The 21,168-nt window shown below is 37.3% G+C and overlaps 2 protein-coding genes across 3 annotated transcripts; one reads left to right on the forward strand and one right to left on the reverse strand.

Annotated features, from left to right (window-relative positions):
- Window positions 1-3,162: 3,162 nt before the first annotated feature.
- Window positions 3,163-13,160, forward strand: LOC118058814 (E3 ubiquitin-protein ligase UPL3). Of its 2 annotated transcripts, XR_004689239.2 has the most exons (18): window positions 3,163-4,187; window positions 4,519-4,629; window positions 4,743-4,859; window positions 4,947-5,117; window positions 5,196-5,357; window positions 5,534-5,782; window positions 5,881-6,002; window positions 6,094-7,525; window positions 8,016-8,111; window positions 8,481-10,052; window positions 10,155-10,376; window positions 10,492-10,596; window positions 10,874-10,954; window positions 11,041-11,109; window positions 11,214-11,342; window positions 12,275-12,397; window positions 12,550-12,738; window positions 12,957-13,160. XR_004689239.2 is itself a non-coding variant. In XM_035071566.2 (17 exons), the coding sequence occupies exons 1-17, from the start codon at window positions 3,342-3,344 to the stop codon at window positions 12,613-12,615; spliced, it is 5,673 nt and encodes a 1,890-aa protein (XP_034927457.1). In that variant the 5' UTR covers window positions 3,163-3,341; the 3' UTR covers window positions 12,616-12,908. The 2 variants fall into 2 exon arrangements, 1 of the variants encoding a protein (XP_034927457.1); XM_035071566.2 differs by lacking the exon at window positions 12,957-13,160 and having other exon boundaries at window positions 12,550-12,908.
- Window positions 13,161-16,691: 3,531 nt separating this feature from the next.
- On the reverse strand, window positions 16,692-21,091 carry LOC118058816 (beta-galactosidase 13). The gene is made up of 19 exons (XM_035071568.1): window positions 20,912-21,091; window positions 20,724-20,819; window positions 20,512-20,624; window positions 20,337-20,403; window positions 20,161-20,253; window positions 19,918-20,061; window positions 19,731-19,825; window positions 19,458-19,563; window positions 19,289-19,373; window positions 19,082-19,200; window positions 18,784-18,951; window positions 18,492-18,664; window positions 18,264-18,373; window positions 18,063-18,172; window positions 17,866-17,973; window positions 17,650-17,754; window positions 17,386-17,531; window positions 16,938-17,283; window positions 16,692-16,835 (listed from the first exon to the last, which is right to left on the reverse strand). The coding sequence occupies exons 1-19, from the start codon at window positions 21,089-21,091 to the stop codon at window positions 16,692-16,694; spliced, it is 2,508 nt and encodes an 835-aa protein (XP_034927459.1).
- Between the last annotated feature and the right edge of the window lie 77 nt (window positions 21,092-21,168).

The raw sequence follows: 21,168 nt of genomic DNA on the forward strand, positions 1-21,168 counted from the left end.
TCCATTTAAATAAATTACGAACAATTGGCGTGTGTATTTTCCTCTCGACTGGGGGTAGTTCTGTCCACTTATCCTTGGCTTCCATGTCAAGTGCTGGCAAAAAGTCAACACTTTTCTCATTGAGCAAAAAGAGAAAGATCACAGATAGTCGGAGAGCGGTCCTCGTTTTCTTTATTCGGTCATATTGTCGTTATCCTTTCCCTTTTTAAGTTGCATGAATCCGAGCGCGTGGTTATGGGCGTCGTCTAACCATATCATCGTATTAGTGACTCGTAAGCAAGCAAAATTTCGAGGTAATTACCTGTGAATTAAGATTTAATTGTTTAAAATTTCGAAGTAACACCAACACTTTCAAACAATCAAAAAAACATTTTTAAAATATAAATTTAATATTTTTTCAGTCCATAAAATTTTTTAAAGATAAATTCAATCCCAAAACAAACACTACTAAGCATACCTGGTAATACAGTGCATAGTGGTTTTATAAAATATATATATATATATATATAATAAATATTTTTTTATTTCCAATATTACTATATCAAAATTATCGAAAATTATTTTAAAAGAAGTTATGCTCAATAATAAACACTTGGTTACGTGTTAAGTTCAATTAACCATCTCCTTATATCGTCTACCATGGTATTTTAGGTTGGGTGGTTGTTTTATCTTTGAAAAATAAAAGATATTAGCATATTAGTCATTGCTGTTAGTGGGCTAATAATAATTTTTATTTTAAATATAAAAAAATAAAATATGATTTTAAGTGTTTCGGAATCGAGTGCGAACCTAGATTCAACATCCTTAAATCTGACGGTCAACCTGGATCTAATAATTTTGAATGTTATTTTATTATAAGAATAGGTGGTCTAACTGTTTTTTTTATACGAAGTTTTATTATAAGTCGAGCATGAATTTTTCTAACATAGTTTAGATAAATTTGTTTACGACTGTCATATAATTGCTGTTTGAAGTAGTAATTGCAGGAAGTAACCATGCAGAGTAATATTTATTATATCTTTAAAATACTTGCAATTACAAAAGAAATGTTGTGATGTCGTATATTATCTAGGTCCGAGATGTCACTTTTCCGGAGTTGTTTTTGCAATACCCTAGTATTTGTTTCCAGTAAATTGTTGAATATTTATGCAATATAATCATCTAATAGTTTTTGAAATAGTTCTTGATGTTTTCATGTTGTGTAGTTTTTTTCTGCAAGTGCATGATTTTTTTCTCGTGAAGCAAGTTTTTGTTAATTTTTTTTAATGTGTCGTCAAGGTGTTTATTTTTGTGTTGGTATTTAGTAATTTTTTCAAAGTGATATTTTGTTTTGTTTCTGACACTCCTTAACATTGATTTTATATTCATTTTCCATGCTATTTTTTAAGACCAGGGTCTTTGAATATTTTTCTGGTTCCTTAAATTTTATTCGTGAATCTATTCATTTTTTCTATGTGCTACATGTATTTTTATTTTTTTATTAACATGTTTGTCCGGAACAACTTATATATACATTAATTAATATCAAGAATCCTGAAATTAACGACCATGTAAGTTTTTAGTGGTCACTATATTAACAATCACAGGACTTAAGCCTGAAAGAAATAACAAGAGAAACAAATCTTTTAATTTTAAATTTTTATTACTTAATCATCTAGTAGATAATTTACACGTATCTCATTAGTTGTAGTTATTGTTATTGGTGGTGTTGGTGCCTTTTCTCTACATTAAATATACCGAATCAATTTATTGAAATTTAATTACATGATCACCGAAGTCACCAAGCAAGTCAGAGGAACCGGTCTAACTCTGAATTTCTCCTTCTTCCACCAAAGCTAAACCACTCTACCACCCTCTGGACTCGAAGCAAACTAGCCTCGAGACCACAAACTTTACCAAGACGGCGAGACCAACTTATTTGCCTGACGGACAAATCGTGGGCCAGGCCATACCTTGCATGGAATCATGAAACGGGCTTCATAAATGGAGGCTCATCCTTAAGCAATTCAAGAGCCTGGTCCCTGTACATAGCAATGCTTCCAAGAACGAGCCAGCGGCTCCAGACAACACATCGGCCCACCCCAAAATCAGGTGTTACAATGCAGATCAGATAAACTAGAATGTTTGTTTTTTTATTTTAAATTAATATTTTTAAATTATTTTAATATATTGATATATATAAAAAATATAAAAATCATTTTAATATATTTAAAAAAATATAAAGAACAAATATTACAGCACTAACATTCCCAAAAGAGAAGAATAAGGGCCATTGCCTGCCCATTTGTAAATCCCCTCGTTTTGCCTGGCCACTCTCACCAACCAAAAACCATTAGCGTGTGATACCAGCGAAAAAGTATCCATAACAAATAAAACCAAAAAAAAAAAAAAAAAAATAGTTCCAGGAACAAGTACATGAATTTTTGGTTTAAGGAATTGAATTACACCGCCGACAATATTACTTTCAATTTACTGGAATTTTGAGTTTGAATTTGTATGTACGTATATTAAAACATGATTTGTCCATCTAAACAATGACTAAATAAACTTAAAACATAAAATTTACATGTTTATTAATTTTAAGATTAATGGAAAGACATACAAACCAATCTAAATACCTCTATTAACAATAAAAAAATATATTTCATGATCTAATAGATCTTCATGCCCCAAATTAACACCATACACATATAATTTATTACATTTTCAATTTTCAATAAACATATATGATTTATTTACTAAAATTATTTTCATAAACTTTATTTGGTACATGTAATATATTTTATCATACAATATATTTTATTCAATGAAAATTGTTTATAAAAAAACAACGTAACCCTGTATTCCAAGAAAGATTGAGACTTGAATTTGATGAAAATAAAAAGAGATTGTTTTTCATTGATTTCATGAAAGTTAATCTCGAATATAAGAGGCTAGTCATCTATTAATATTATAGAAATTTTGGTCCCAAAATATTACTTTCACAACGATAAACGCAGGAAAAATAACGGCAAAGGAACATATGATAGAACAAATATAATCCCTCTACAGCATAGTTTGTTTAGATTTTTTTTTTTAATCATTTTCCAACAAACACATATAAAAAGTCGTCTACCTCACTCTTCCTCTCCTCTTTATTCATTCTGTTTTTAGGGTTTCTCTCCACCCCCAATACCCCCCCCCCACCTCTCTCTCTCTCTCTCTCTCCCGATCAAAACTTCCCAAATTCCCTAAATTTCTAGGGTTTTCAATCTGATGCACCCAGTTCTTATCATTACTACGCGATCCGGTGGCGCGTGATTGCGCGATGACGGATGTAATTCTGGAGTTTTAGTTCTTGTATGGAAACTCGTAGCCGGAAACGGGCGGAGGCCTCCTCATCTGCCGCCACCAACACCACCGGTACCACTACTCGCTCCAACAAACGATCCCGCACCAACGCTGCCACCGCAACAGCAACGACAACAACCGCCACCGCTACCCGCTCTCGCTCCACACGTGCTCACCCTCTCCCCATGGACTCCACACCTGTTGAATCGTCTTCTTCTTCTCGCTCGCGTCGGAATAGGAACAATAATAGCAATAGTGAATCGGAGAAAGGCAAAGAGAAAGAACATGAAGTTAGGGTTTCGCGTGAAAATAGGGAAATCAGTAATAATTTGGATTCTGGAAATGACAACAATAACCCTAATGTCGATGATGACGATGATGATGACAGCGAAGGCGGTGGAATTGCTGCTTTCCATCAGAATTTGACTTCAGCTAGTAGTGCTTTACAGGGTTTGTTGAGAAAGTTGGGTGCCGGTCTTGATGATTTACTGCCTTCTCCAGTGATGGGTTCAGGTTCAAGCTCGCATCAATCAGGGAGATTGAAGAAGATTTTGTCTGGGTTAAGGGCGGATGGAGAAGAAGGGAAGCAAGTGGAAGCTTTAACGCAGCTTTGTGAAATGCTTTCTATCGGGACTGAAGAGAGTCTGAGTACTTTTTCTGTGGATTCCTTTGTTCCGGTTCTTGTTGGGTTGTTGAATAATGAGAGTAATCCTGATATTATGTTGCTTGCTGCAAGGGCGATTACTCATTTGTGTGATGTCTTGCCTTCGTCTTGTGCTGCTGTTGTTCATTATGGCGCTGTTTCGTGTTTTGTTGCAAGGTTGATTACTATTGAGTACATGGACCTTGCTGAACAGGTTAGTTTTTCAATGCCCCAGTTTTATTTTTCTTATATCTGTTAGTAAATGGATTGCCATGAATGCATTAAATGGGCTGATTATTTGGGATTCATGGTAAGTTTTTTCCCCCGTATATAGCATACAGCATTGATGGCTTATGAGAGTATTAAATGGATTAAATCATTTGGGATTTTATGTTTGGTTAGCTACACCTGTACCATGCTTTTAGTGAGTAGTAAAGTTGCATTCTTTCTGTATGCATTGTGACGCTATTCAGATGGACTGCAATCAGCTGGTTTTTGCTGGTTTATTAGTGAAATTTACTGCTACTTCTGTTGTAATGTTGCAGTCTCTGCAAGCTCTAAAGAAGATATCTCAAGAGCACCCAACTGCATGTCTGCGAGCAGGTGCTCTTATGGCAGTGCTTTCTTATCTTGATTTTTTTTCTACTGGAGTTCAGGTATTCAATTCGCTATTATCTTTTTTAGTTAACTAGGCATGTTGAGATGCTATAACATCATGGACTAGTTCGCCTTCTTATCGGGGCTCTTTTGATTCTTGTTATGTTTTCAGCGAGTAGCATTATCTACTGCTGCAAATATGTGCAAGAAACTTCCTTCAGATGCAGCTGACTTTGTGATGGAAGCAGTTCCTCTGTTGACCAATCTTCTTCAGTACCATGATGCCAAGGTAGTCGAACTGTTTTACATCAAAGTTGCAGCCAATTCACCACCTTCTACTTTCTTCTGCATCCAATGCAATTTGCAATGTTTGTAGGTTTTGGAGCATGCTTCAGTTTGTTTGACAAGGATTGCTGAAGCCTTTGCCTCATCTCCAGACAAATTAGATGAACTGTGTAATCATGGACTTGTCACACAAGCTGCCTCTCTCATTTCCACTAGCAGTTCTGGTGGTGGACAGGCTTCTCTCAGCACTCCAACATATACGGTAAAAGAATTTCTTACGTTGCCCATTTAGTTTCGCTTCATGTATTTGGAGGCTGTTTTTCTGACGCTAGGCATTCAGGGTTTAATTCGACTGCTATCCACTTGTGCAAGTGGGTCTCCTTTAGGAGCCAAAACATTACTTCTTCTTGGTGTCAGTGGCATTCTTAAAGAGATACTATCAGGTTCTGGGGTTTCTGCTAACTCCCCTGTTCCTCCTGCTCTAAGTCGACCTGCAGATCAGGTACCTCCTTGTTCTTCTTATTCTGTCCTGTGGTGCTATTACATTCTTTTCATACTGTAGTTCTCTTAGGTTTTGAAAATATATGTTTAAGTATTTAATGGCCTATTTAACAGTCTCAGAACCAAGTTGCAGCTTCATTTGATGAGTTGTAAAATTTCTTTCACTCTGTGTTATAGATTTTTGAGATTGTCAATCTGGCAAATGAGCTTCTTCCTCCACTTCCACATGGAACTATCTCTCTCCCAACCAGCTCTAGCATGTTGGTCAAAGGATCTGTTGTGAAGAAGTCTCCTTCCAGTAGTTCTGGGAAGCAAGATGACATCAATGGAAATGTTCCTGAGGTCTCAGCTCGTGAGAAATTATTAAATGATCAACCAGAACTTCTGCAGCAATTTGGAATGGACCTTCTTCCTGTTCTGATACAGGTCAGTTTTTACGTGGACTTTGCAGTGTCTAAACTGCTAGTTTCTGTTTTTTGTTCACTGAAGTTGATAATAATGGCATCATCTGCTTTGATAAGCAGATTTATGGTTCCAGTGTCAACAGTCCTGTTCGCCACAAGTGTCTCTCAGTTATTGGGAAGTTGATGCACTTCAGCAATGCAGAGATGATTCAGTCTCTACTTAGCATGACAAACATATCAAGGTAAAGCAACTTTAATCCATGCTTCTTCTTTTGATATACACTTGTCACGTTTAGTCATATGAGTACTTATCCGTGTTATTTGTTCCTCTAGTTTCCTAGCTGGGGTGTTAGCATGGAAAGATCCACATGTCTTGGTTCCTGCCCTTCAAGTAGCCGAGATTCTTATGGAAAAACTTCCTGGGACTTTCTCCAAGATTTTTGTCAGAGAAGGTGTGGTTTATGCTGTAGATCAACTTATCTTAGCTGGAAACCCAAATACTGCTTCTACCCATGGTTCTTCTGCTGAAAAGGATAATGAGTCTGTTCCTGGAACTTCATCACGTTCCAGGCGTTACAAACGTCGCAGTGGGAGCTCAAATCCTGAAGCAAATTCATCTGAAGAATCCAAAAATCCTATTTCTGCAAATGCTGGCTCACCTCCAAGTTCTATAGAAATCCCAATGGTCAATTCAAATTTGCGAATGGCAGTCAGTGCATGTGCTAAAGCTTTCAGAGATAAGTACTTCCCCTCAGATCCCGGGGCTGCTGAAGACGGGGTTACTGATGACCTTTTACACTTGAAGAATCTCTGCACAAAGTTGAATGCTGGTGTTGATGACCAAAAGACTAAAGCAAAGGGAAAATCAAAGGCTTCTGCATCCCGTCTTATTGACAGCTCCACAAATAAGGAAGAGTACTTGATTGGGGTGATATCCGAGATGCTAGCAGAGCTTGGCAAAGGGGATGGTGTATCCACTTTTGAGTTTATTGGCAGTGGTGTTGTGGCAACCTTGCTGAATTTTTTTTCTTGTGGCTATTCTACTAAGGAGAAAATTTCAGAAGCTAACCTGCCAAAGCTTCGGCAACAAGCACTAAGAAGATTTAAGTCATTTGCTATTCTGGCCCTTCCTTCCAGCATTGATGAAGGGGGTGCGGCACCCATGGCTGTCTTAGTTCAGAAGCTTCAAAATGCTTTGTCATCCTTGGAGCGTTTCCCTGTTGTTCTGAGCCATTCTTCTAGGTCATCTAGTGGAGGTGCACGCCTGTCTTCTGGATTAAGTGCACTATCTCAACCTTTTAAGTTGCGTCTCTGTCGGGCCCAAGGGGAAAAGGCTCTCCGTGATTACTCTTCCAATGTTGTACTTATTGATCCATTAGCAAGTTTAGCTGCCGTAGAAGAATTTCTTTGGCCGCGAGTGCAGCGAAGTGAAACTGGTCACAAGGCTTCAGCATCTGCAGGAAACTCTGAATCTGGGACTGCACAGCCTGGAGCTGGTGCATCATCTCCATCTACCTCTATCCCTGCTTCTGCTACTCGTCGTCATTCTTCAAGATCCAGATCATCTGTTAATATAGGAGATTCAGCTAGAAAGGAACCGATACCAGAGAAAAGCACAAGCACATCAAAGGGAAAGGGCAAAGCTGTTTTGAAACCACCCCTGGAGGAGACAAAAGGACCTCAAACTAGAAATGCTGCTCGTAGAAGAGCAGCCATTGATAAAGATGCACAAATGAAACCTGTGAATGGGGATTCTAGTTCTGAGGTATGGTGTAGTTCAAGGATACCATGATTAAATTGTTCGTAAGTCTTAACTCACAATATCAAAACCGTTAGAATTTTAAAATTCTATTTCTGTGAGGATGTCAGCCAGCTATGTTGCACTGCTATCTAATATTTACTAATCTTAGCTGAATAAACTAGTTCAATGAACCTCCCAAGTAACTAAAACTAGTTTAAATCAGTTCCAACTTTTTCATAAGTTCTGGTAATGAAAGTACAGGACTTTAGGAGTCTTTAGAGGGTCATTCCTCGGTATGGAACTCTCTGCAGTTGTATGTGGATTGCAGTTCACATCAATCAAGTCTTGCGAGAAGTCTATGGTAGCCTTTTCTGAAGAAAACTGGACTTATTTGAATGCTGCTCATTTCGTAACCCGCTAATCAATTGAAACTAGTCCATACAAGACATATCATATATTTAGTATCTTGAAAGTAGTGTTGCTTTTGAATTAACTCTTTGAATGTTTTTTGTAGGATGAGGAATTGGATATATCTCCTGTTGAGATCGATGATGCATTGGTGATTGAAGATGATGACATCTCTGATGATGACGATGATGACCATGAAGATGTATGTGCTCTGATTGCTTTCTCTCTTTTGTTAATTACATATTTTATATATTATAAATTCCTCCTGTATCTAAGCATTTGTCTGATTACTGCCCCTTTTGGATTTAGCTTTCATTACCATGGTCTTGAAAAAGCAATGAAAAAAGTATTTTTGAGTTTTCAAAACCTGGAGTTATGATGGCTACAGAACCACTGGAAATCAGTTTTTTTTTTTTTTTGCCTCAAATACTGCTTTTTGCAAACTCAATCTGTTGTTTGCTGTCTAACAACCTTAATTTATTGTCTTGGTTCTTGACGGAGAGTAAATTGCAATAAGGCCCGTAGTAAAGTTTCACCACTTTCTAGTTTCATTAATACCTTTTTCCCCCAGGTGTTAAGAGATGATTCTCTTCCTGTTTGCATGCCTGAAAAGGTACATGATGTGAAACTGGGTGCTGCATCAGAGGATAGCAATGTTGCACCACCAGCAAGTGACAGCCAAAGTAATCCTGCTTCTGGTTCTAGTAGCAGGGCTGTTGCTGTTAGGGGTTCGGATTCCACTGATTTTAAGAGTGGTAGTTCTTATGGATCTAGGGGAGCTATGTCATTTGCCGCCGCTGCCATGGCTGGGCTTGGATCTGCTAATGGCAGAGGCATCAGGGGAGGAAGAGATCGACAAGGACGTCCCTTGTTTGGTAGCTCTAGTGACCCTCCAAAGTTAATCTTTACTGCTGGTGGGAAGCAACTGAATAGGCATTTGACAATCTATCAGGCCATCCAGCGACAACTTGTTCTGGAAGAGGATGATGAAGACAGGTACGGTGGCAGGGATTTTATCTCCAGTGATGGGAGTAGGCTTTGGAGTGATATATATACCCTTGCATATCAAAGGGCAGATGGCCAAGCTGATAGGGCTTCTGTTGGGGGCCCAAGTTCTAGTGCATCAAAGTCTATCAAAGGTGGCTCGTCCAATTCAAACTCAGATACCCAAGTGCACCGCATGTCACTTTTAGATAGCATCTTGCAAGCGGAACTTCCTTGTGATTTGGAAAAATCTAATCCTACTTATAATATATTGGCTCTACTACGTATACTTGAGGGTTTGAACCAGCTTGCTCCTCGTCTGAGAGTTCAGCTAGTTTCTGACAACTTTTCTGAGGGGAAAATCTCAAGCTTGGATGAGTTGATGACTGCTACTGGTGTCAGGGTTCCTGCTGAAGAATTCATAAATAGCAAGCTCACACCTAAATTAGCTCGACAAATTCAAGATGCCCTTGCTCTGTGCAGTGGGAGCCTTCCGTCATGGTGTTATCAATTAACAAAAGCATGCCCATTCCTGTTCCCTTTTGAGACCCGGCGACAATACTTCTATTCAACTGCTTTTGGATTATCCCGTGCTTTGTATCGTCTTCAGCAGCAGCAGGGGGCTGATGGTCATGGATCAGCGAATGAAAGAGAGGTGAGGGTTGGAAGATTACAACGCCAGAAAGTTCGTGTGTCCCGAAACCGTATTTTGGATTCTGCTGCAAAAGTAATGGAGATGTATTCTAGCCAGAAGGCTGTGCTTGAAGTAGAATATTTTGGTGAGGTTGGTACAGGGTTGGGTCCCACCTTAGAGTTCTACACGCTTTTGAGTCACGATCTTCAGAAAGTCACTCTTGGAATGTGGAGGTCAAATTCAGCAGCAGAGAAACCTTCAATGGAACTTGATGGAGATGATGACAAAAATGGAAAATCCAATAACGAATCTGGTACTGCTGTTGCTGCAGATCTTGTCCAGACTACACTTGGTTTGTTCCCTCGTCCTTGGCCGCCAACTGCTAGTGCTTCTGAGGGGAGCCAAATATATAAGACCATCGAGTATTTCCGGCTGGTTGGACGGGTGATGGCCAAAGCTCTTCAAGATGGACGGCTTTTGGACCTACCACTTTCGATGGCATTTTATAAGCTCGTGCTTGGTCAAGTAGGCTATTGAACCATTTCGTTTTACTGCACATTAGCTACATTTTATCATCCCACTAGTTATGTCTGTTGGTTGAAATATATATCCTCTTATTAATCGCAGGAACTTGATTTGTATGATATTCTTTCGTTTGATGCTGAATTTGGGAAGACTTTACAAGAATTGCATGCCCTTGTTTGTCGGAAACATTATTTAGAATCAATAGGGAGTGATCATGAAGCCATTGGTGATTTACATTTTCATGGGACCCCGATAGAAGATCTCTGCTTGGATTTTACTCTTCCGGGCTATCCAGACTACATTTTGAAGCCAGGAGATGAAACTGTAGAGAACTTATCCTAACTTCAATATCCTTTTGAATTTGGATGTAATATTTCTTGCTTAAACTGCCCTCCATTCTGATGATTTATTTTTCTTCAAATTTTGTTATAACCTTCAGGTCAATATCAATAACTTGGAGGAATTCATATCCTTGGTAGTTGACGCAACTGTCAAGACTGGGATTACGCGACAAATGGAAGCATTTAGAGATGGGTTCAATCAGGTTCAGTTTCATCTGTTTCTTATGAATTCAGCAATTATTAAAAGATAATTTTGTGCCTTGGATGTTTAATTAACTTGTATAAATTTGAAGCTTGATGGCGTTTCCTGCATTATATATTTGATTGATGCCTGCTATTTATACTTAAATCATCTGCTGTTTATGTATCAATGTTACCTAAATCTGTTACAAATTTACAACTGCCTTGATTTTTGGATTTCACATTCTTTTTTTTCTTATGTTTCGAGTTCCAATAATTCCTGTTCTGCTTAACAATTAGGTTTTTGACATCTCCTCATTGCAAATATTCACTCCACAAGAATTGGATTATTTGCTTTGCGGTCGCAGAGAGTTGTGGGAGGTAACTCTCTCTCTTTCAGCCATTTATGCATTATGAGACTGGAACTTTTTTTCTGTATTATTTATTGGATGCTTTGACCAATGCAGCCTGATACACTTGTTGATCATATAAAATTTGATCATGGATACACTGCCAAGAGTCCAGCCATTGTTAACGTATGTCTTTTACTTCAATTTTTGAGGATCATGTTTTGGAGAATATGCATCTGTGTTTTTAATCTTATCTGATTGTTTTGTTGCTGGGGTTGCAATGTTTTTAGCTGCTTGAGATTATGGGAGAGTTTACACCGGATCAGCAGCGTGCATTCTGCCAGTTTGTTACTGGGGCACCCAGGCTACCACCTGGAGGTCTGGCTGTCCTAAACCCAAAATTAACCATTGTGAGAAAGGTATGGCCATGAAGCTGTGTATCTGTTGCAATTTAATGTTCTGTTCGGGGCATGCTATGCTGAATGGGCATTACATTTTAGTAGTGCTTGCATGTCTAGTCATATATGAGCTTCTATAGGCTGTCATGGAAAGGTTATTAAAATGCCTTTTCAGCTAGGATTTCCATAAAATACAATCATAAGATGAATTGTAAAATCATGTGTTGAAATAAATTAAGTGCACAGATATGGGAAATCTTATACTATGATGTAGTTTGCAATAGTGACCATGGTGGCCTGAGCAATAAAAATAATGCATGGAGTCATGCGTATGGTACTGTAATTGATTTGAGGTGCTTCTTGTTTGCACAAGAAAAACAAAGGGTACTGTTATTGATTGGAGGTTCTTTTTTGTGCCCCCCTTTTCCTATGAAGTGGAATTATGCATGCTCCTTGAATTACAATTGGCAATTGATACCATAAACTGCAAAAATAGAATGCTTGATCACTTGAAAGAATAATTTTTCAACCATCAAAGTTGGGTAAGATATATCAGATGACCATCCCTGGTTGTGTTTTTTATTGTGCATTGAATTGTCTGGTGTTACATAGTCTTAAAAAATTCCCATTTCATGTGTATTTATAAACTATGAGCTGTGGCGTAAATGAAATTCTAATATTTTCCTCATACCTGCATAAGTATGTGGAATAGCTATTGGGCAGTGTGGGTTTCGTGTTTTTTTTTTGGGGCAGGGGATGATGCACAGGTATTGTTTCCCGGGGCAGCAACACGTGGTAGTTTGTCATGTATTTTTAAATGGCATCTTCCTGTAAATTAAATGGTTAAGTTTTTCGTCTTTTATTTGAGCAAGATTGTCATCTGTATGTCTTAGCTGTCAAAGCCATCTTTTATTTTCTTTAGCTGCCTATAACAATAGCATTTCTGGATGCAGCATTCTTCATCTGCAGGGAATGCAATGCCAAATGGAACTGGACCTTCAGAATCAGCTGATGATGACTTGCCCAGTGTCATGACTTGTGCTAATTACCTAAAGCTTCCTCCTTACTCTACCAAGGTACTGTATTTGGTTATCATAATGGAACTCACAAATTTTTTCTTATCATGCTAACTATGCTGTATTTCTCAGTGGTATCTTGGTTAATGCCTGCTTAGTCGTCTGGGAATTTTTACATCTTCTGGTGCTTACTATAGTTGTGCTTTAAACAGGAAGTTATGTACAAGAAATTGCTGTACGCAATCAGTGAAGGGCAGGGATCTTTTGATCTGTCATGAGTATTTTTGAGTAGGTGATCTAATCTCTGTATATTTACATCACAAGAATCCCAGACTTTTTCCCGGGATGCATTTGAGATTACAAGGCTTCTTTTCGGTGCTTCTTTAAGCTATGTCATCAAGGTCAGGTCATAAATTCTTGTGGAGGCTCTTGGCAAATTTTGTTATTGGAGCTGGATAGAATGTTTGCCTGGATAGCTCACCCATTTGTTCTCTAAACTCTCTGTATATGCAGCTCATCGAAGACGTCCTCTGATATTTACGATTATGAAATTATTTTATTGGTACTTCTATGGCAGGATGTCTTTGGTTCCTTAAATTTTGCGGGTTAAATTTTTCAGGTTGGTAGCTGCCGCATTTTCATGCTGTAAAGAAGGAACATGTGGAGGCGTGTTCAGTTGCTAATTCTTGTAAATAAATAGAAAAATTTCAATTTTTTTCCTGACTTTCTTTGTCCGATAGAATGAATATACATGTATTTCAAGTAATGGTGGGAATGGCAAAATAAACATTGAAATATTTCTACCCCCTCCCTTTTTTCGTAATTTTGTTTTTTATTTTATTTCTTGCATTTTTTTGTTTTGAAATGTATTTTGTAGGTTATATTATCAAATTCAAAAACTCTTTTGTTGTTATACAAGAAACGGGAGGTAAAATCAAACGAAACAAATAACAAAGTACATTTTAGGTTGCCTTGTTTCATTTTATATTGTAGTCAAGTACCCCTTCCATTCTTCGACCGTTCTGTTCACTTTGCCTATGTCCATTTATGTGTGCGGGTTCGGTCTCCAGCGCTGGCTGATTTTAACAATAGAGGGGGAGAGGATATGGAATTCTGAATCAGCATATCACTCCAGCCCATCGTGGCTGGTTGAAGTTGGAACCTGTGTCTGAACTTCCCTACTACCAGACAAGGCAGGCAGGCCTGCATGATTCCCATCACGTTTGGGGTTTATAATCACCAAAATCCCTCACAAAACAACGAAAGTTTAGCAGCTGATATTCGCGTCCAATCCGCAAGTTGCATGAAATTCCCATGCATTAGGATGAAGTAAATAACCATCCAATCCCTAACATGATCCATGCATGTCGACACAAACCCACCCATACTTCAAAGCATGACGTAACATCTGTCAATCCCAGTTTTGGTCTTTGCTTTTGTCATCAGAGTCAAAAGCCCCAGAACTGCACCAGCTTCTTCATTCGCAAATGGAGGCCCTACGCTCTCAGCGTGTGAAGAAGTTACACCTTCACGTTATACAAACCACGCTATCTTCCTTGATGTAAACCTAATTAGAGACAGATGGCTTTGCCCCTTGTCACCATTACCACAGCTTTAATACTAACCTTTTTGACTAGGATGATAAATATAAAATCCTCAGAATGTAGCTCCCAACATCTGAACATCTAATTTTATCCATTTCACGCTTCCATTTGGAAAATGGTACTCCAGTCTGTTGTGTTGGCCTTTTCTTTTTTGGAAAAAAAAAATTTGAATCGTTTTAGTTTCTAATTGTTTTGGTGTGTGGGTTTTAAATTTAAATAACTAGATTGAGGATCTAAGTAACGATCGAGAAAATTATCTTCATAAAACTCAAGTTTCCTGTTGATTTCTTTTCCCGACAGGTAAGAGTGCTTTCAGTCCAGTTTTCATATGGAGAGATTAAATTTCTTTGTAAACTAGTTTTAAAGAAACCATTGATTTAACTAATATACTCACAAGAAGAAATCAACGGTGCCTTTCGAATCTATCTGCTTTCAAATAAAATTTATATTACAAATAAAAAATAATCTACCCCCCTACGATGGATTGTTAACCTGCCAATGAGCTGCTGGACTCTGGAGTACAGCAAATAACATTTGGGGGCAGTCCATGGTGATTTTTTTTTAAAAATATTTTTTAAAATAATACCGTTTTAATTGATTTAAATCAATTGATATCAACTCATTCAACTCTAACTCGGATTTTTAATGGAATTATACTTTTTTTCAAGTTTAATAACTTTGCTTTGAAACGAGAGAATTGTGAGTTATATGTTAACATATATTTCCAAAATATCCTTCCTGTATATTAATTATTTGACAGACATATATGGCTAAAAAATAATACTAATAATTACGTTTGTATGCTTAAATAAAATCTAACCACAATCTAGCTCCGAGCTTCAAAATTTTCGAATCCGGTTCTCACCATTACTTTTGTTAATTATTTTTCAAAAAAATGGCTTTGCATCTGAATTTACAAAGCATTCCTGATCTTCATCCGTAATTGTGTGTAAAAAACTATTTGTATCGAAAATAGAACTTTATCTAGAAACGTAAAGAAGTAGAAACACTCAATAAAGCTTATCTACTAACAAAGACTAAAAATTTAAAATAATATTAAAAAAAGGGATGAATTTAATTATCTTAATAAGAGAATAACATTTAATATACATCTTTGATATTAATAGTTTGCAAGTTGATACATCTCGATATAAATATACATGCTAAATATATTATTATAAAATAGTAAGATAAATGATAGAGATTAGATGACACCCAAAGATAATGACCATGAGAGGATTAATGGCCATAGACAGATGACTCTCTCGCCAACTAGGTATACATAATATTATATACACATAGATTAATTACTCTTTGTTAGCATTTACTTATTGACAAGTATACGATATCGAGACATAATAGATACTCACATAATTATCAAATTAATGTATATCAGACCATATCGAATAGAATTTAATTCAACAAAATGCGAGTGCAAATTTAAGAATGAATAAATACTCAAAAAATAAAGCAATATATATAAATATTCAAGAAATAAACAAGTTGTACTTATTATATAATCAACAAATATATTTATTAATCTTTCATGCTTATTAAAGATAATCTCACTTACCCGGAAAACAAAAAAACAAAAGATAATGGATGCAAAATCAGAGACTACTAAAGATCGTTAGGAAGAATGTTAACATAACCTTTAATGGATACAGAAAACACTAAAAAACAACTCGAAGCAAAGTAACATAAAAGATTAAAACTCTAAGTTTAGAGATCAAAATATAAATATAAGATCGAACTATTTCACATGATCGATCTTAAACATAAATAAAATTGATCGAATTTATCAAAATTGATAAAACTCTATTGTCGAGACAATCGGTTGACCACTATTATAGGCCAACTGGTTGACCGATTTAGACCAATTATTTGATCAGTAGCAACAAGCAAATCAGTCGACTGGTTAATCAAGATTTTCAAAATTTCTAATATGCTAATATTCAAAATTACATATCCTCAAAATAAACTTTTTGTTCTTCAACAAACTCAAAATTTAAATATCAAATCTGTTTGTTTTAATTCAACTAACACTCTAATATATCAATTTAAACTTTTAACTCATTCAATCATCAAAATCATAACAAAACCCTAATCTCTTCTCTAATCTTTTCTTAAACAAACCATAATCAAAATAACAAAGAAAAAAAAATAATTATTTGTTTCTTCAACCTTCATGTGGAACCAAACTAAAGCTTAAAACCCGAAATCCCTTTGTGTTTTTCGAGTAGATCACAACAAAGAGGTAAGCAGAGAGAGAGAGAGGAACATAAATTTCTCTTGCAATTTTTTCTTTAAATGGCTAGTTTAGTTTTGTTGGGTTTAGGCTGATTTGGGGTTGGATTTGTACCAAGGGTTTGGGTCTCATAGCTGTGGATATTCCAATTGCTGTAGGTTGAATTTTGGATACCACGTATTGAGAAGTATAGCTGCTCATCTTGTATTAGTCCTTGGCATTGTCTACGAATGACAATACTGGCCAAATTCAATGTTTGTTGTGTAATGTTTATTCACACATAGTATAATTTTCTGCTTTTCTGCAGCCATTGAAAATTTAAACACTCATCAACCATGATTTTGTGCAGCCTTCTCAGAAGAAAATTTCAAATTTTATTTATTTTAAGCACCTAATCAACATACTAAAGGGAAAATTTCAAGAATGAAAATACTCAAGTCTACATGTTCTTTAAACCGCAATAAAATTGCTTAGGCACATGATCACGAAAAAACATTGAAGCCTAGTTAGCAGAACGCTTGGGATCCTTGTTGCTGCACTTCACTTGAACTGCTAGTGTCTTTCTGATATCTGGACAGTCATCTTTCTTGCCAGCAAAAAGTCCCTTGTCAATAGGGATATCACAGCTAGTTTTTCCCAAGCAATGCTGCTCAGGTTCAAGTAGAAATCTCATTAGTCTCTTACCAGTTAGCTATAAATAGCCCTGACAGATGATATAATTTTTTTTTTAAAATAATTAAAGAATTACCTCTTCAACAACTTGTTTGGAGGCCGGTGAATGACAAGTTCCAACAGCATAGTCTCCACAGGTACCCAAAGGATCACCAAAGCTTGCAAACTGCACGGCGATAATCTTCTTCTGGTTTGGACACTTTAAGTGAGCTGCTGGTTTTGCATTATCCACAGCAGGTGTGAATTTGTTATTCTTCCTTTCCCATGATTTCACACTTGGTGGATGATATTCAGTCACGTAGCTACAGATAGTATCTCTATTGACAGTTAAGATCTCAATCTTTTCGGGGTTTGCTTCCTCCTCCTCGAATATAACCATCAGGTTGTCTGTTGGTTTTAAGTAAGATCTTGGGATGTGGTACCTGATTTTACAAGCAAAGATTGATAATCTAGTCCTTTTCTTTCTTTTGTTTTTATTTGAAGAGTTTTTGCTTTGGATAATTAAGAAACATTGCGTCACTTACTCTGATTGGGTAGGCTCTCCAAGAGGGGAGACGTATGTCATCCAGTATCGACCAATGCTCTTACCATTGATCCAAATCATACCCTTGTTCATGCCAGTCATCCGGACAGCAACAGGGGATTTTCCTTCAGGAGCATCAAAGTGAGTCTGCAACAAGAAAATATGATGCCTATTTGAAAGCCAAGAAACCAGTTCGTTTCCAAGTGATACCTGAGATGTTAAATTTAAAGATTGATCGCTAGGACAAATGATATCCCAACATTACCTTGTACCATGTAACAGGAGGTCCTGCCTTCTGGACTTTTGTCCATGTTACCTTTCCCCCACCTTCCTTTGTGAACAATTTAGCCGTCTCTCCTGACAAGCCAACCTGCAAGTTGGGATCATGCAATCCACGTTAGCCCTAATTTGCTATCATTGTGATGTTATTCTTTGATGAACTTGATTGAGTATTCCCTATTTATACAAGGCTCATCCATACCTGATGTCCCCAGCCATTGGATGTCAGATCAAGCGTTCCAGTGTTCAAACCTAGGATTGATACACCGCGAGGTCCAGCATACCTATGCTCCATGTAGGCTCCGCTATCCTTCATTGACAAGGAGAAACTCGCGTCAGTTTCAACTCTAAAATTCATTTCCAAATTCTGAACATCTGTTAGTTACGATAGCTACTTACTGGGAGTCCAACTAGAGTTCCTAAGAGTGTAACAAAATTAATCCCAGGCTTCAAATCAACAGAATGCTGGAGGACAAAGCTCTTCTCAATCTGGCTCCCATGCGCAGAACCTGAAAACATTAACCACAGTTACCTCAAGAAAATCTTGTTACTAAAGCATGCTCAAAATTATAATAATTATGATGTGTTTGTGATAATTACCTATGAATTCCCCATTTACAAAAGCAACCATCGCATGGCCAAGACTTGCAACTCTTAAGACTGGATTAATACGTTTTCGCTCGTTCATATCACGGCGATCCACATTTATGCTGGATTAGAATTTACAGAGACATGTCAGGTTTTGGTTTCTGTAGAATCACTAGGTAACTCCTGTTAGCATTCATCTATTTGCTGATGGATAGGCTAAAAATAAGCTTATATACTCACGTTGTGGTGAACCAGACGTAATCAGTTTTATCTTTAGTTAAGTTATAAAGCTCTTTTGGCAAGCTGGAATCTACTTGAAGCTGAGCTGGAATTGTTTCTGAGTACATATTCCATTCCAGTTTGTTTTTTTTTCTTGATTTCACAAAGTTTCTTGAATTATGTTGTGACACAACCTGTTTGACATGAAAGAAAGGAAGGAATTATTTAGCGGCTGTCAATCTGTTTTAGGGGCCGCTCCTATAATTAGTTTTAAGCAATTATCAATGGAGACATGTAAGAGATTAGGAATTACCGTCATGGTATTATAAACGACATTCTTGCAATCTGGGAGGATGCTAATGGAACGAGCAGGCAGGTAATACTCCTGACCCCTGAATTTAACAGTTTCTGCTTCTTTTGAGTTGTTGCTGGCCAAGAAGGCGGCGCAAACCTTTGTTCCTGGTTGCTCATAGAACCTAGCCTGTAAAGTAAGACAGATTAAGGAACTATATTCATTTAATTTTTGCAGCTCAACCATCTTATTTCTTACGTGGTTGCAAGGGGAACTCTGGAATGGAGTTAAAATCTCTCGTGGATGCTTAGTTGCTTACCTCTACATCAGCAGACAACTTTTGAACATTGGGCTTTCCCCATAGAAGAGCCTTCTTGCATAGATTTAGAGCCCTATGCAGGTCCTTGAGGTGACCCCATTTTGGTTCCCTCTGCAAACCTGCAAGACATGGAATGAAAGGCCTATTAGTTATTTGAAGGATCTTCGCTTCTGGCTGCATCATAGATTTAAAGATGTTAAACCTTACCATATTCATCAAGAGGAGCTTCATCGTAGTAACGGGTTGTTACAAATGAGGCAGCAGTTCTATCAAAGTTTGTCCCACCATGATACTGCAAACACAGTAATTAAAATGTTTCACAGAAGAAAATTTCTCTTGTTGGAAGAAGTTACAGAGATTTCACCATTCTCCTTACCATGTAGTAGTTAACTAGACTACCATTCTTTGAAAACCAGCGAGCAACAGAAAATGCAGTATCTTCTGCTGATCTTTGGGATGGGGGATCTCCAAAAACTCTAAACCTGTTAGCATTCATTGGAATTCTGTTAGCATCATAGCTTCATTTGCTTCTCTATCTTGTTCTTTCAAATTTTTTTTCCTTTTTTCATATCTAGGCTTTACAGATTGTTTTGTATGGAACATCAATGCTTGTGAATGATCAGTGCTAATCTTCAAGGTCTATACTCACTGAGCAGTCCAGTTCTCGGTCCATAGAGATGGCTTGTTGGGTTTATTGGGGCCTGTGAATGTATCTCCGCAGTGCCTTCCGTTGCATGTATTGATCTGCACAATAAGGCATTAGTGTTTCATTATAATTTGCAGATCAGTCCTCTTGGACCAGGAATTTTGATTCATGGAAAACCTTGTTAGCTTACCACTGGACCAGGAGCATCCTTCTGCTTGCACATGACCCATGGGACTCCAGTGTTCAGCCCCAAAGCCATATTTCCTGCCCACTGAATATAGCTAACTCCCAAGTTTTTATATGCAAGCTGGACAGTGTTGTACTCATTCTCAATCTGCATTACAATATAAAAAAAAATAAAAAAAATTGGATGAGAGGTTCAATGGTAAAAATAAAAGATATGGAGGTTGTGATTATTAGAGTGGAATCAAACCTGAGACAAGATAATGGGGCCTCCTTGTGATGCAAACAACTTCTCTTCTTTCATCATGTCGATGATTTTCGTAACGAATTTCTCCATGTGATGCTGCAAAATTTGAAACTATTTGTCAAATAATCTGGTTAATTATTTCAGAAACTTCTTTTTATGCAATGGGGCGATGCTAGTACCTTGAAGGGTGCGTTGTCGGAACGGAATATGATGTCTGGAATCTCTCTCAACCAATATGGAAGTCCTCTAAGAGATCACATTGAAAACAATGTGTAAGAGAGATACAGATAAACTGATGTAGCAAAATAAAATATGAAATGATCAGAAGAAAGAAGACATGGAGCTGAATCATACCCATGGTTCCATTCAGCCTGGATGAATGGTCCAAGCCTGAGGGTTGCAAACATACCATTCTCCCCAATCGTCTTGATGAACTTCACCAAGTCATATGGTCCTTCGAAGTTAAACTACAATAACAAACATAAATCAAAATTAGCCCAACAAATGCTACTTGCTGACAGAAAAACAGTCGGTCCAAGATATTGATCACAAGACTGATCTCTTACCTTGCCTTGCTCCGGCTCGTGAATGTTCCAAAAGACATAAGTTTGGATCACATTCAAACCCCCACGCTTAGCCTTCAGGATTATTTCTGGCCACATCTGAAGCCAGATTCAACACAACAGATTAGTCCTATCCTTTTAAGATGAAAAAAATGCAGAATAATCTCAATAGTAAAGAACATTATTATTACATCAGGAGTACTGCGAGGATAGTGAATGGAGCCAGAGAAGAGAAGCTCTCTTTTGCCATTGATGATCAAGGACCTTTCATCATAGGTCACACCTACTTGCTTACCCCCATGAGCAACGACTGAAGAAACCAACAAGGAAAGAAGTGTAGCAATTAAAAAAACATGGTTTTTTCCTGCCATGTTTACCTCTCTTATATAGCCAGAACTCAAATAAATGAAAGAAGGAAGCTGCAGTTGTTTTTTCCTGTAGGAGGAAC

The sequence above is a fragment of the Populus alba genome, chromosome 9 (assembly GCF_005239225.2).
Source record: "Populus alba chromosome 9, ASM523922v2, whole genome shotgun sequence".
Lineage (NCBI taxonomy): Eukaryota > Viridiplantae > Streptophyta > Magnoliopsida > Malpighiales > Salicaceae > Populus > Populus alba.

Bases quoted from the DNA above. Each gene is read 5' to 3' on its own strand.
- LOC118058814 (XM_035071566.2), top strand. From the start codon at position 3,342: ATGGAAACTCGTAGCCGGAAACGGGCGGAGGCCTCCTCATCTGCCGCC. The intron at 5,118-5,195 runs GTAAAAGAATTT...CTAGGCATTCAG, and splicing joins TCAGCACTCCAACATATACG to GGTTTAATTCGACTGCTATC. The intron at 12,398-12,549 runs GTACTGTATTTG...TGCTTTAAACAG, and splicing joins TTCCTCCTTACTCTACCAAG to GAAGTTATGTACAAGAAATT.
- LOC118058816 (XM_035071568.1), bottom strand. From the start codon at position 21,091: ATGGCAGGAAAAAACCATGTTTTTTTAATTGCTACACTTCTTTCCTTG. The intron at 18,374-18,491 runs GTGAGTATATAA...ATTCTAATCCAG, and splicing joins TACGTCTGGTTCACCACAAC to CATAAATGTGGATCGCCGTG. The intron at 17,284-17,385 runs GTAAGTGACGCA...TTGTAAAATCAG, and splicing joins GGAGAGCCTACCCAATCAGA to GTACCACATCCCAAGATCTT.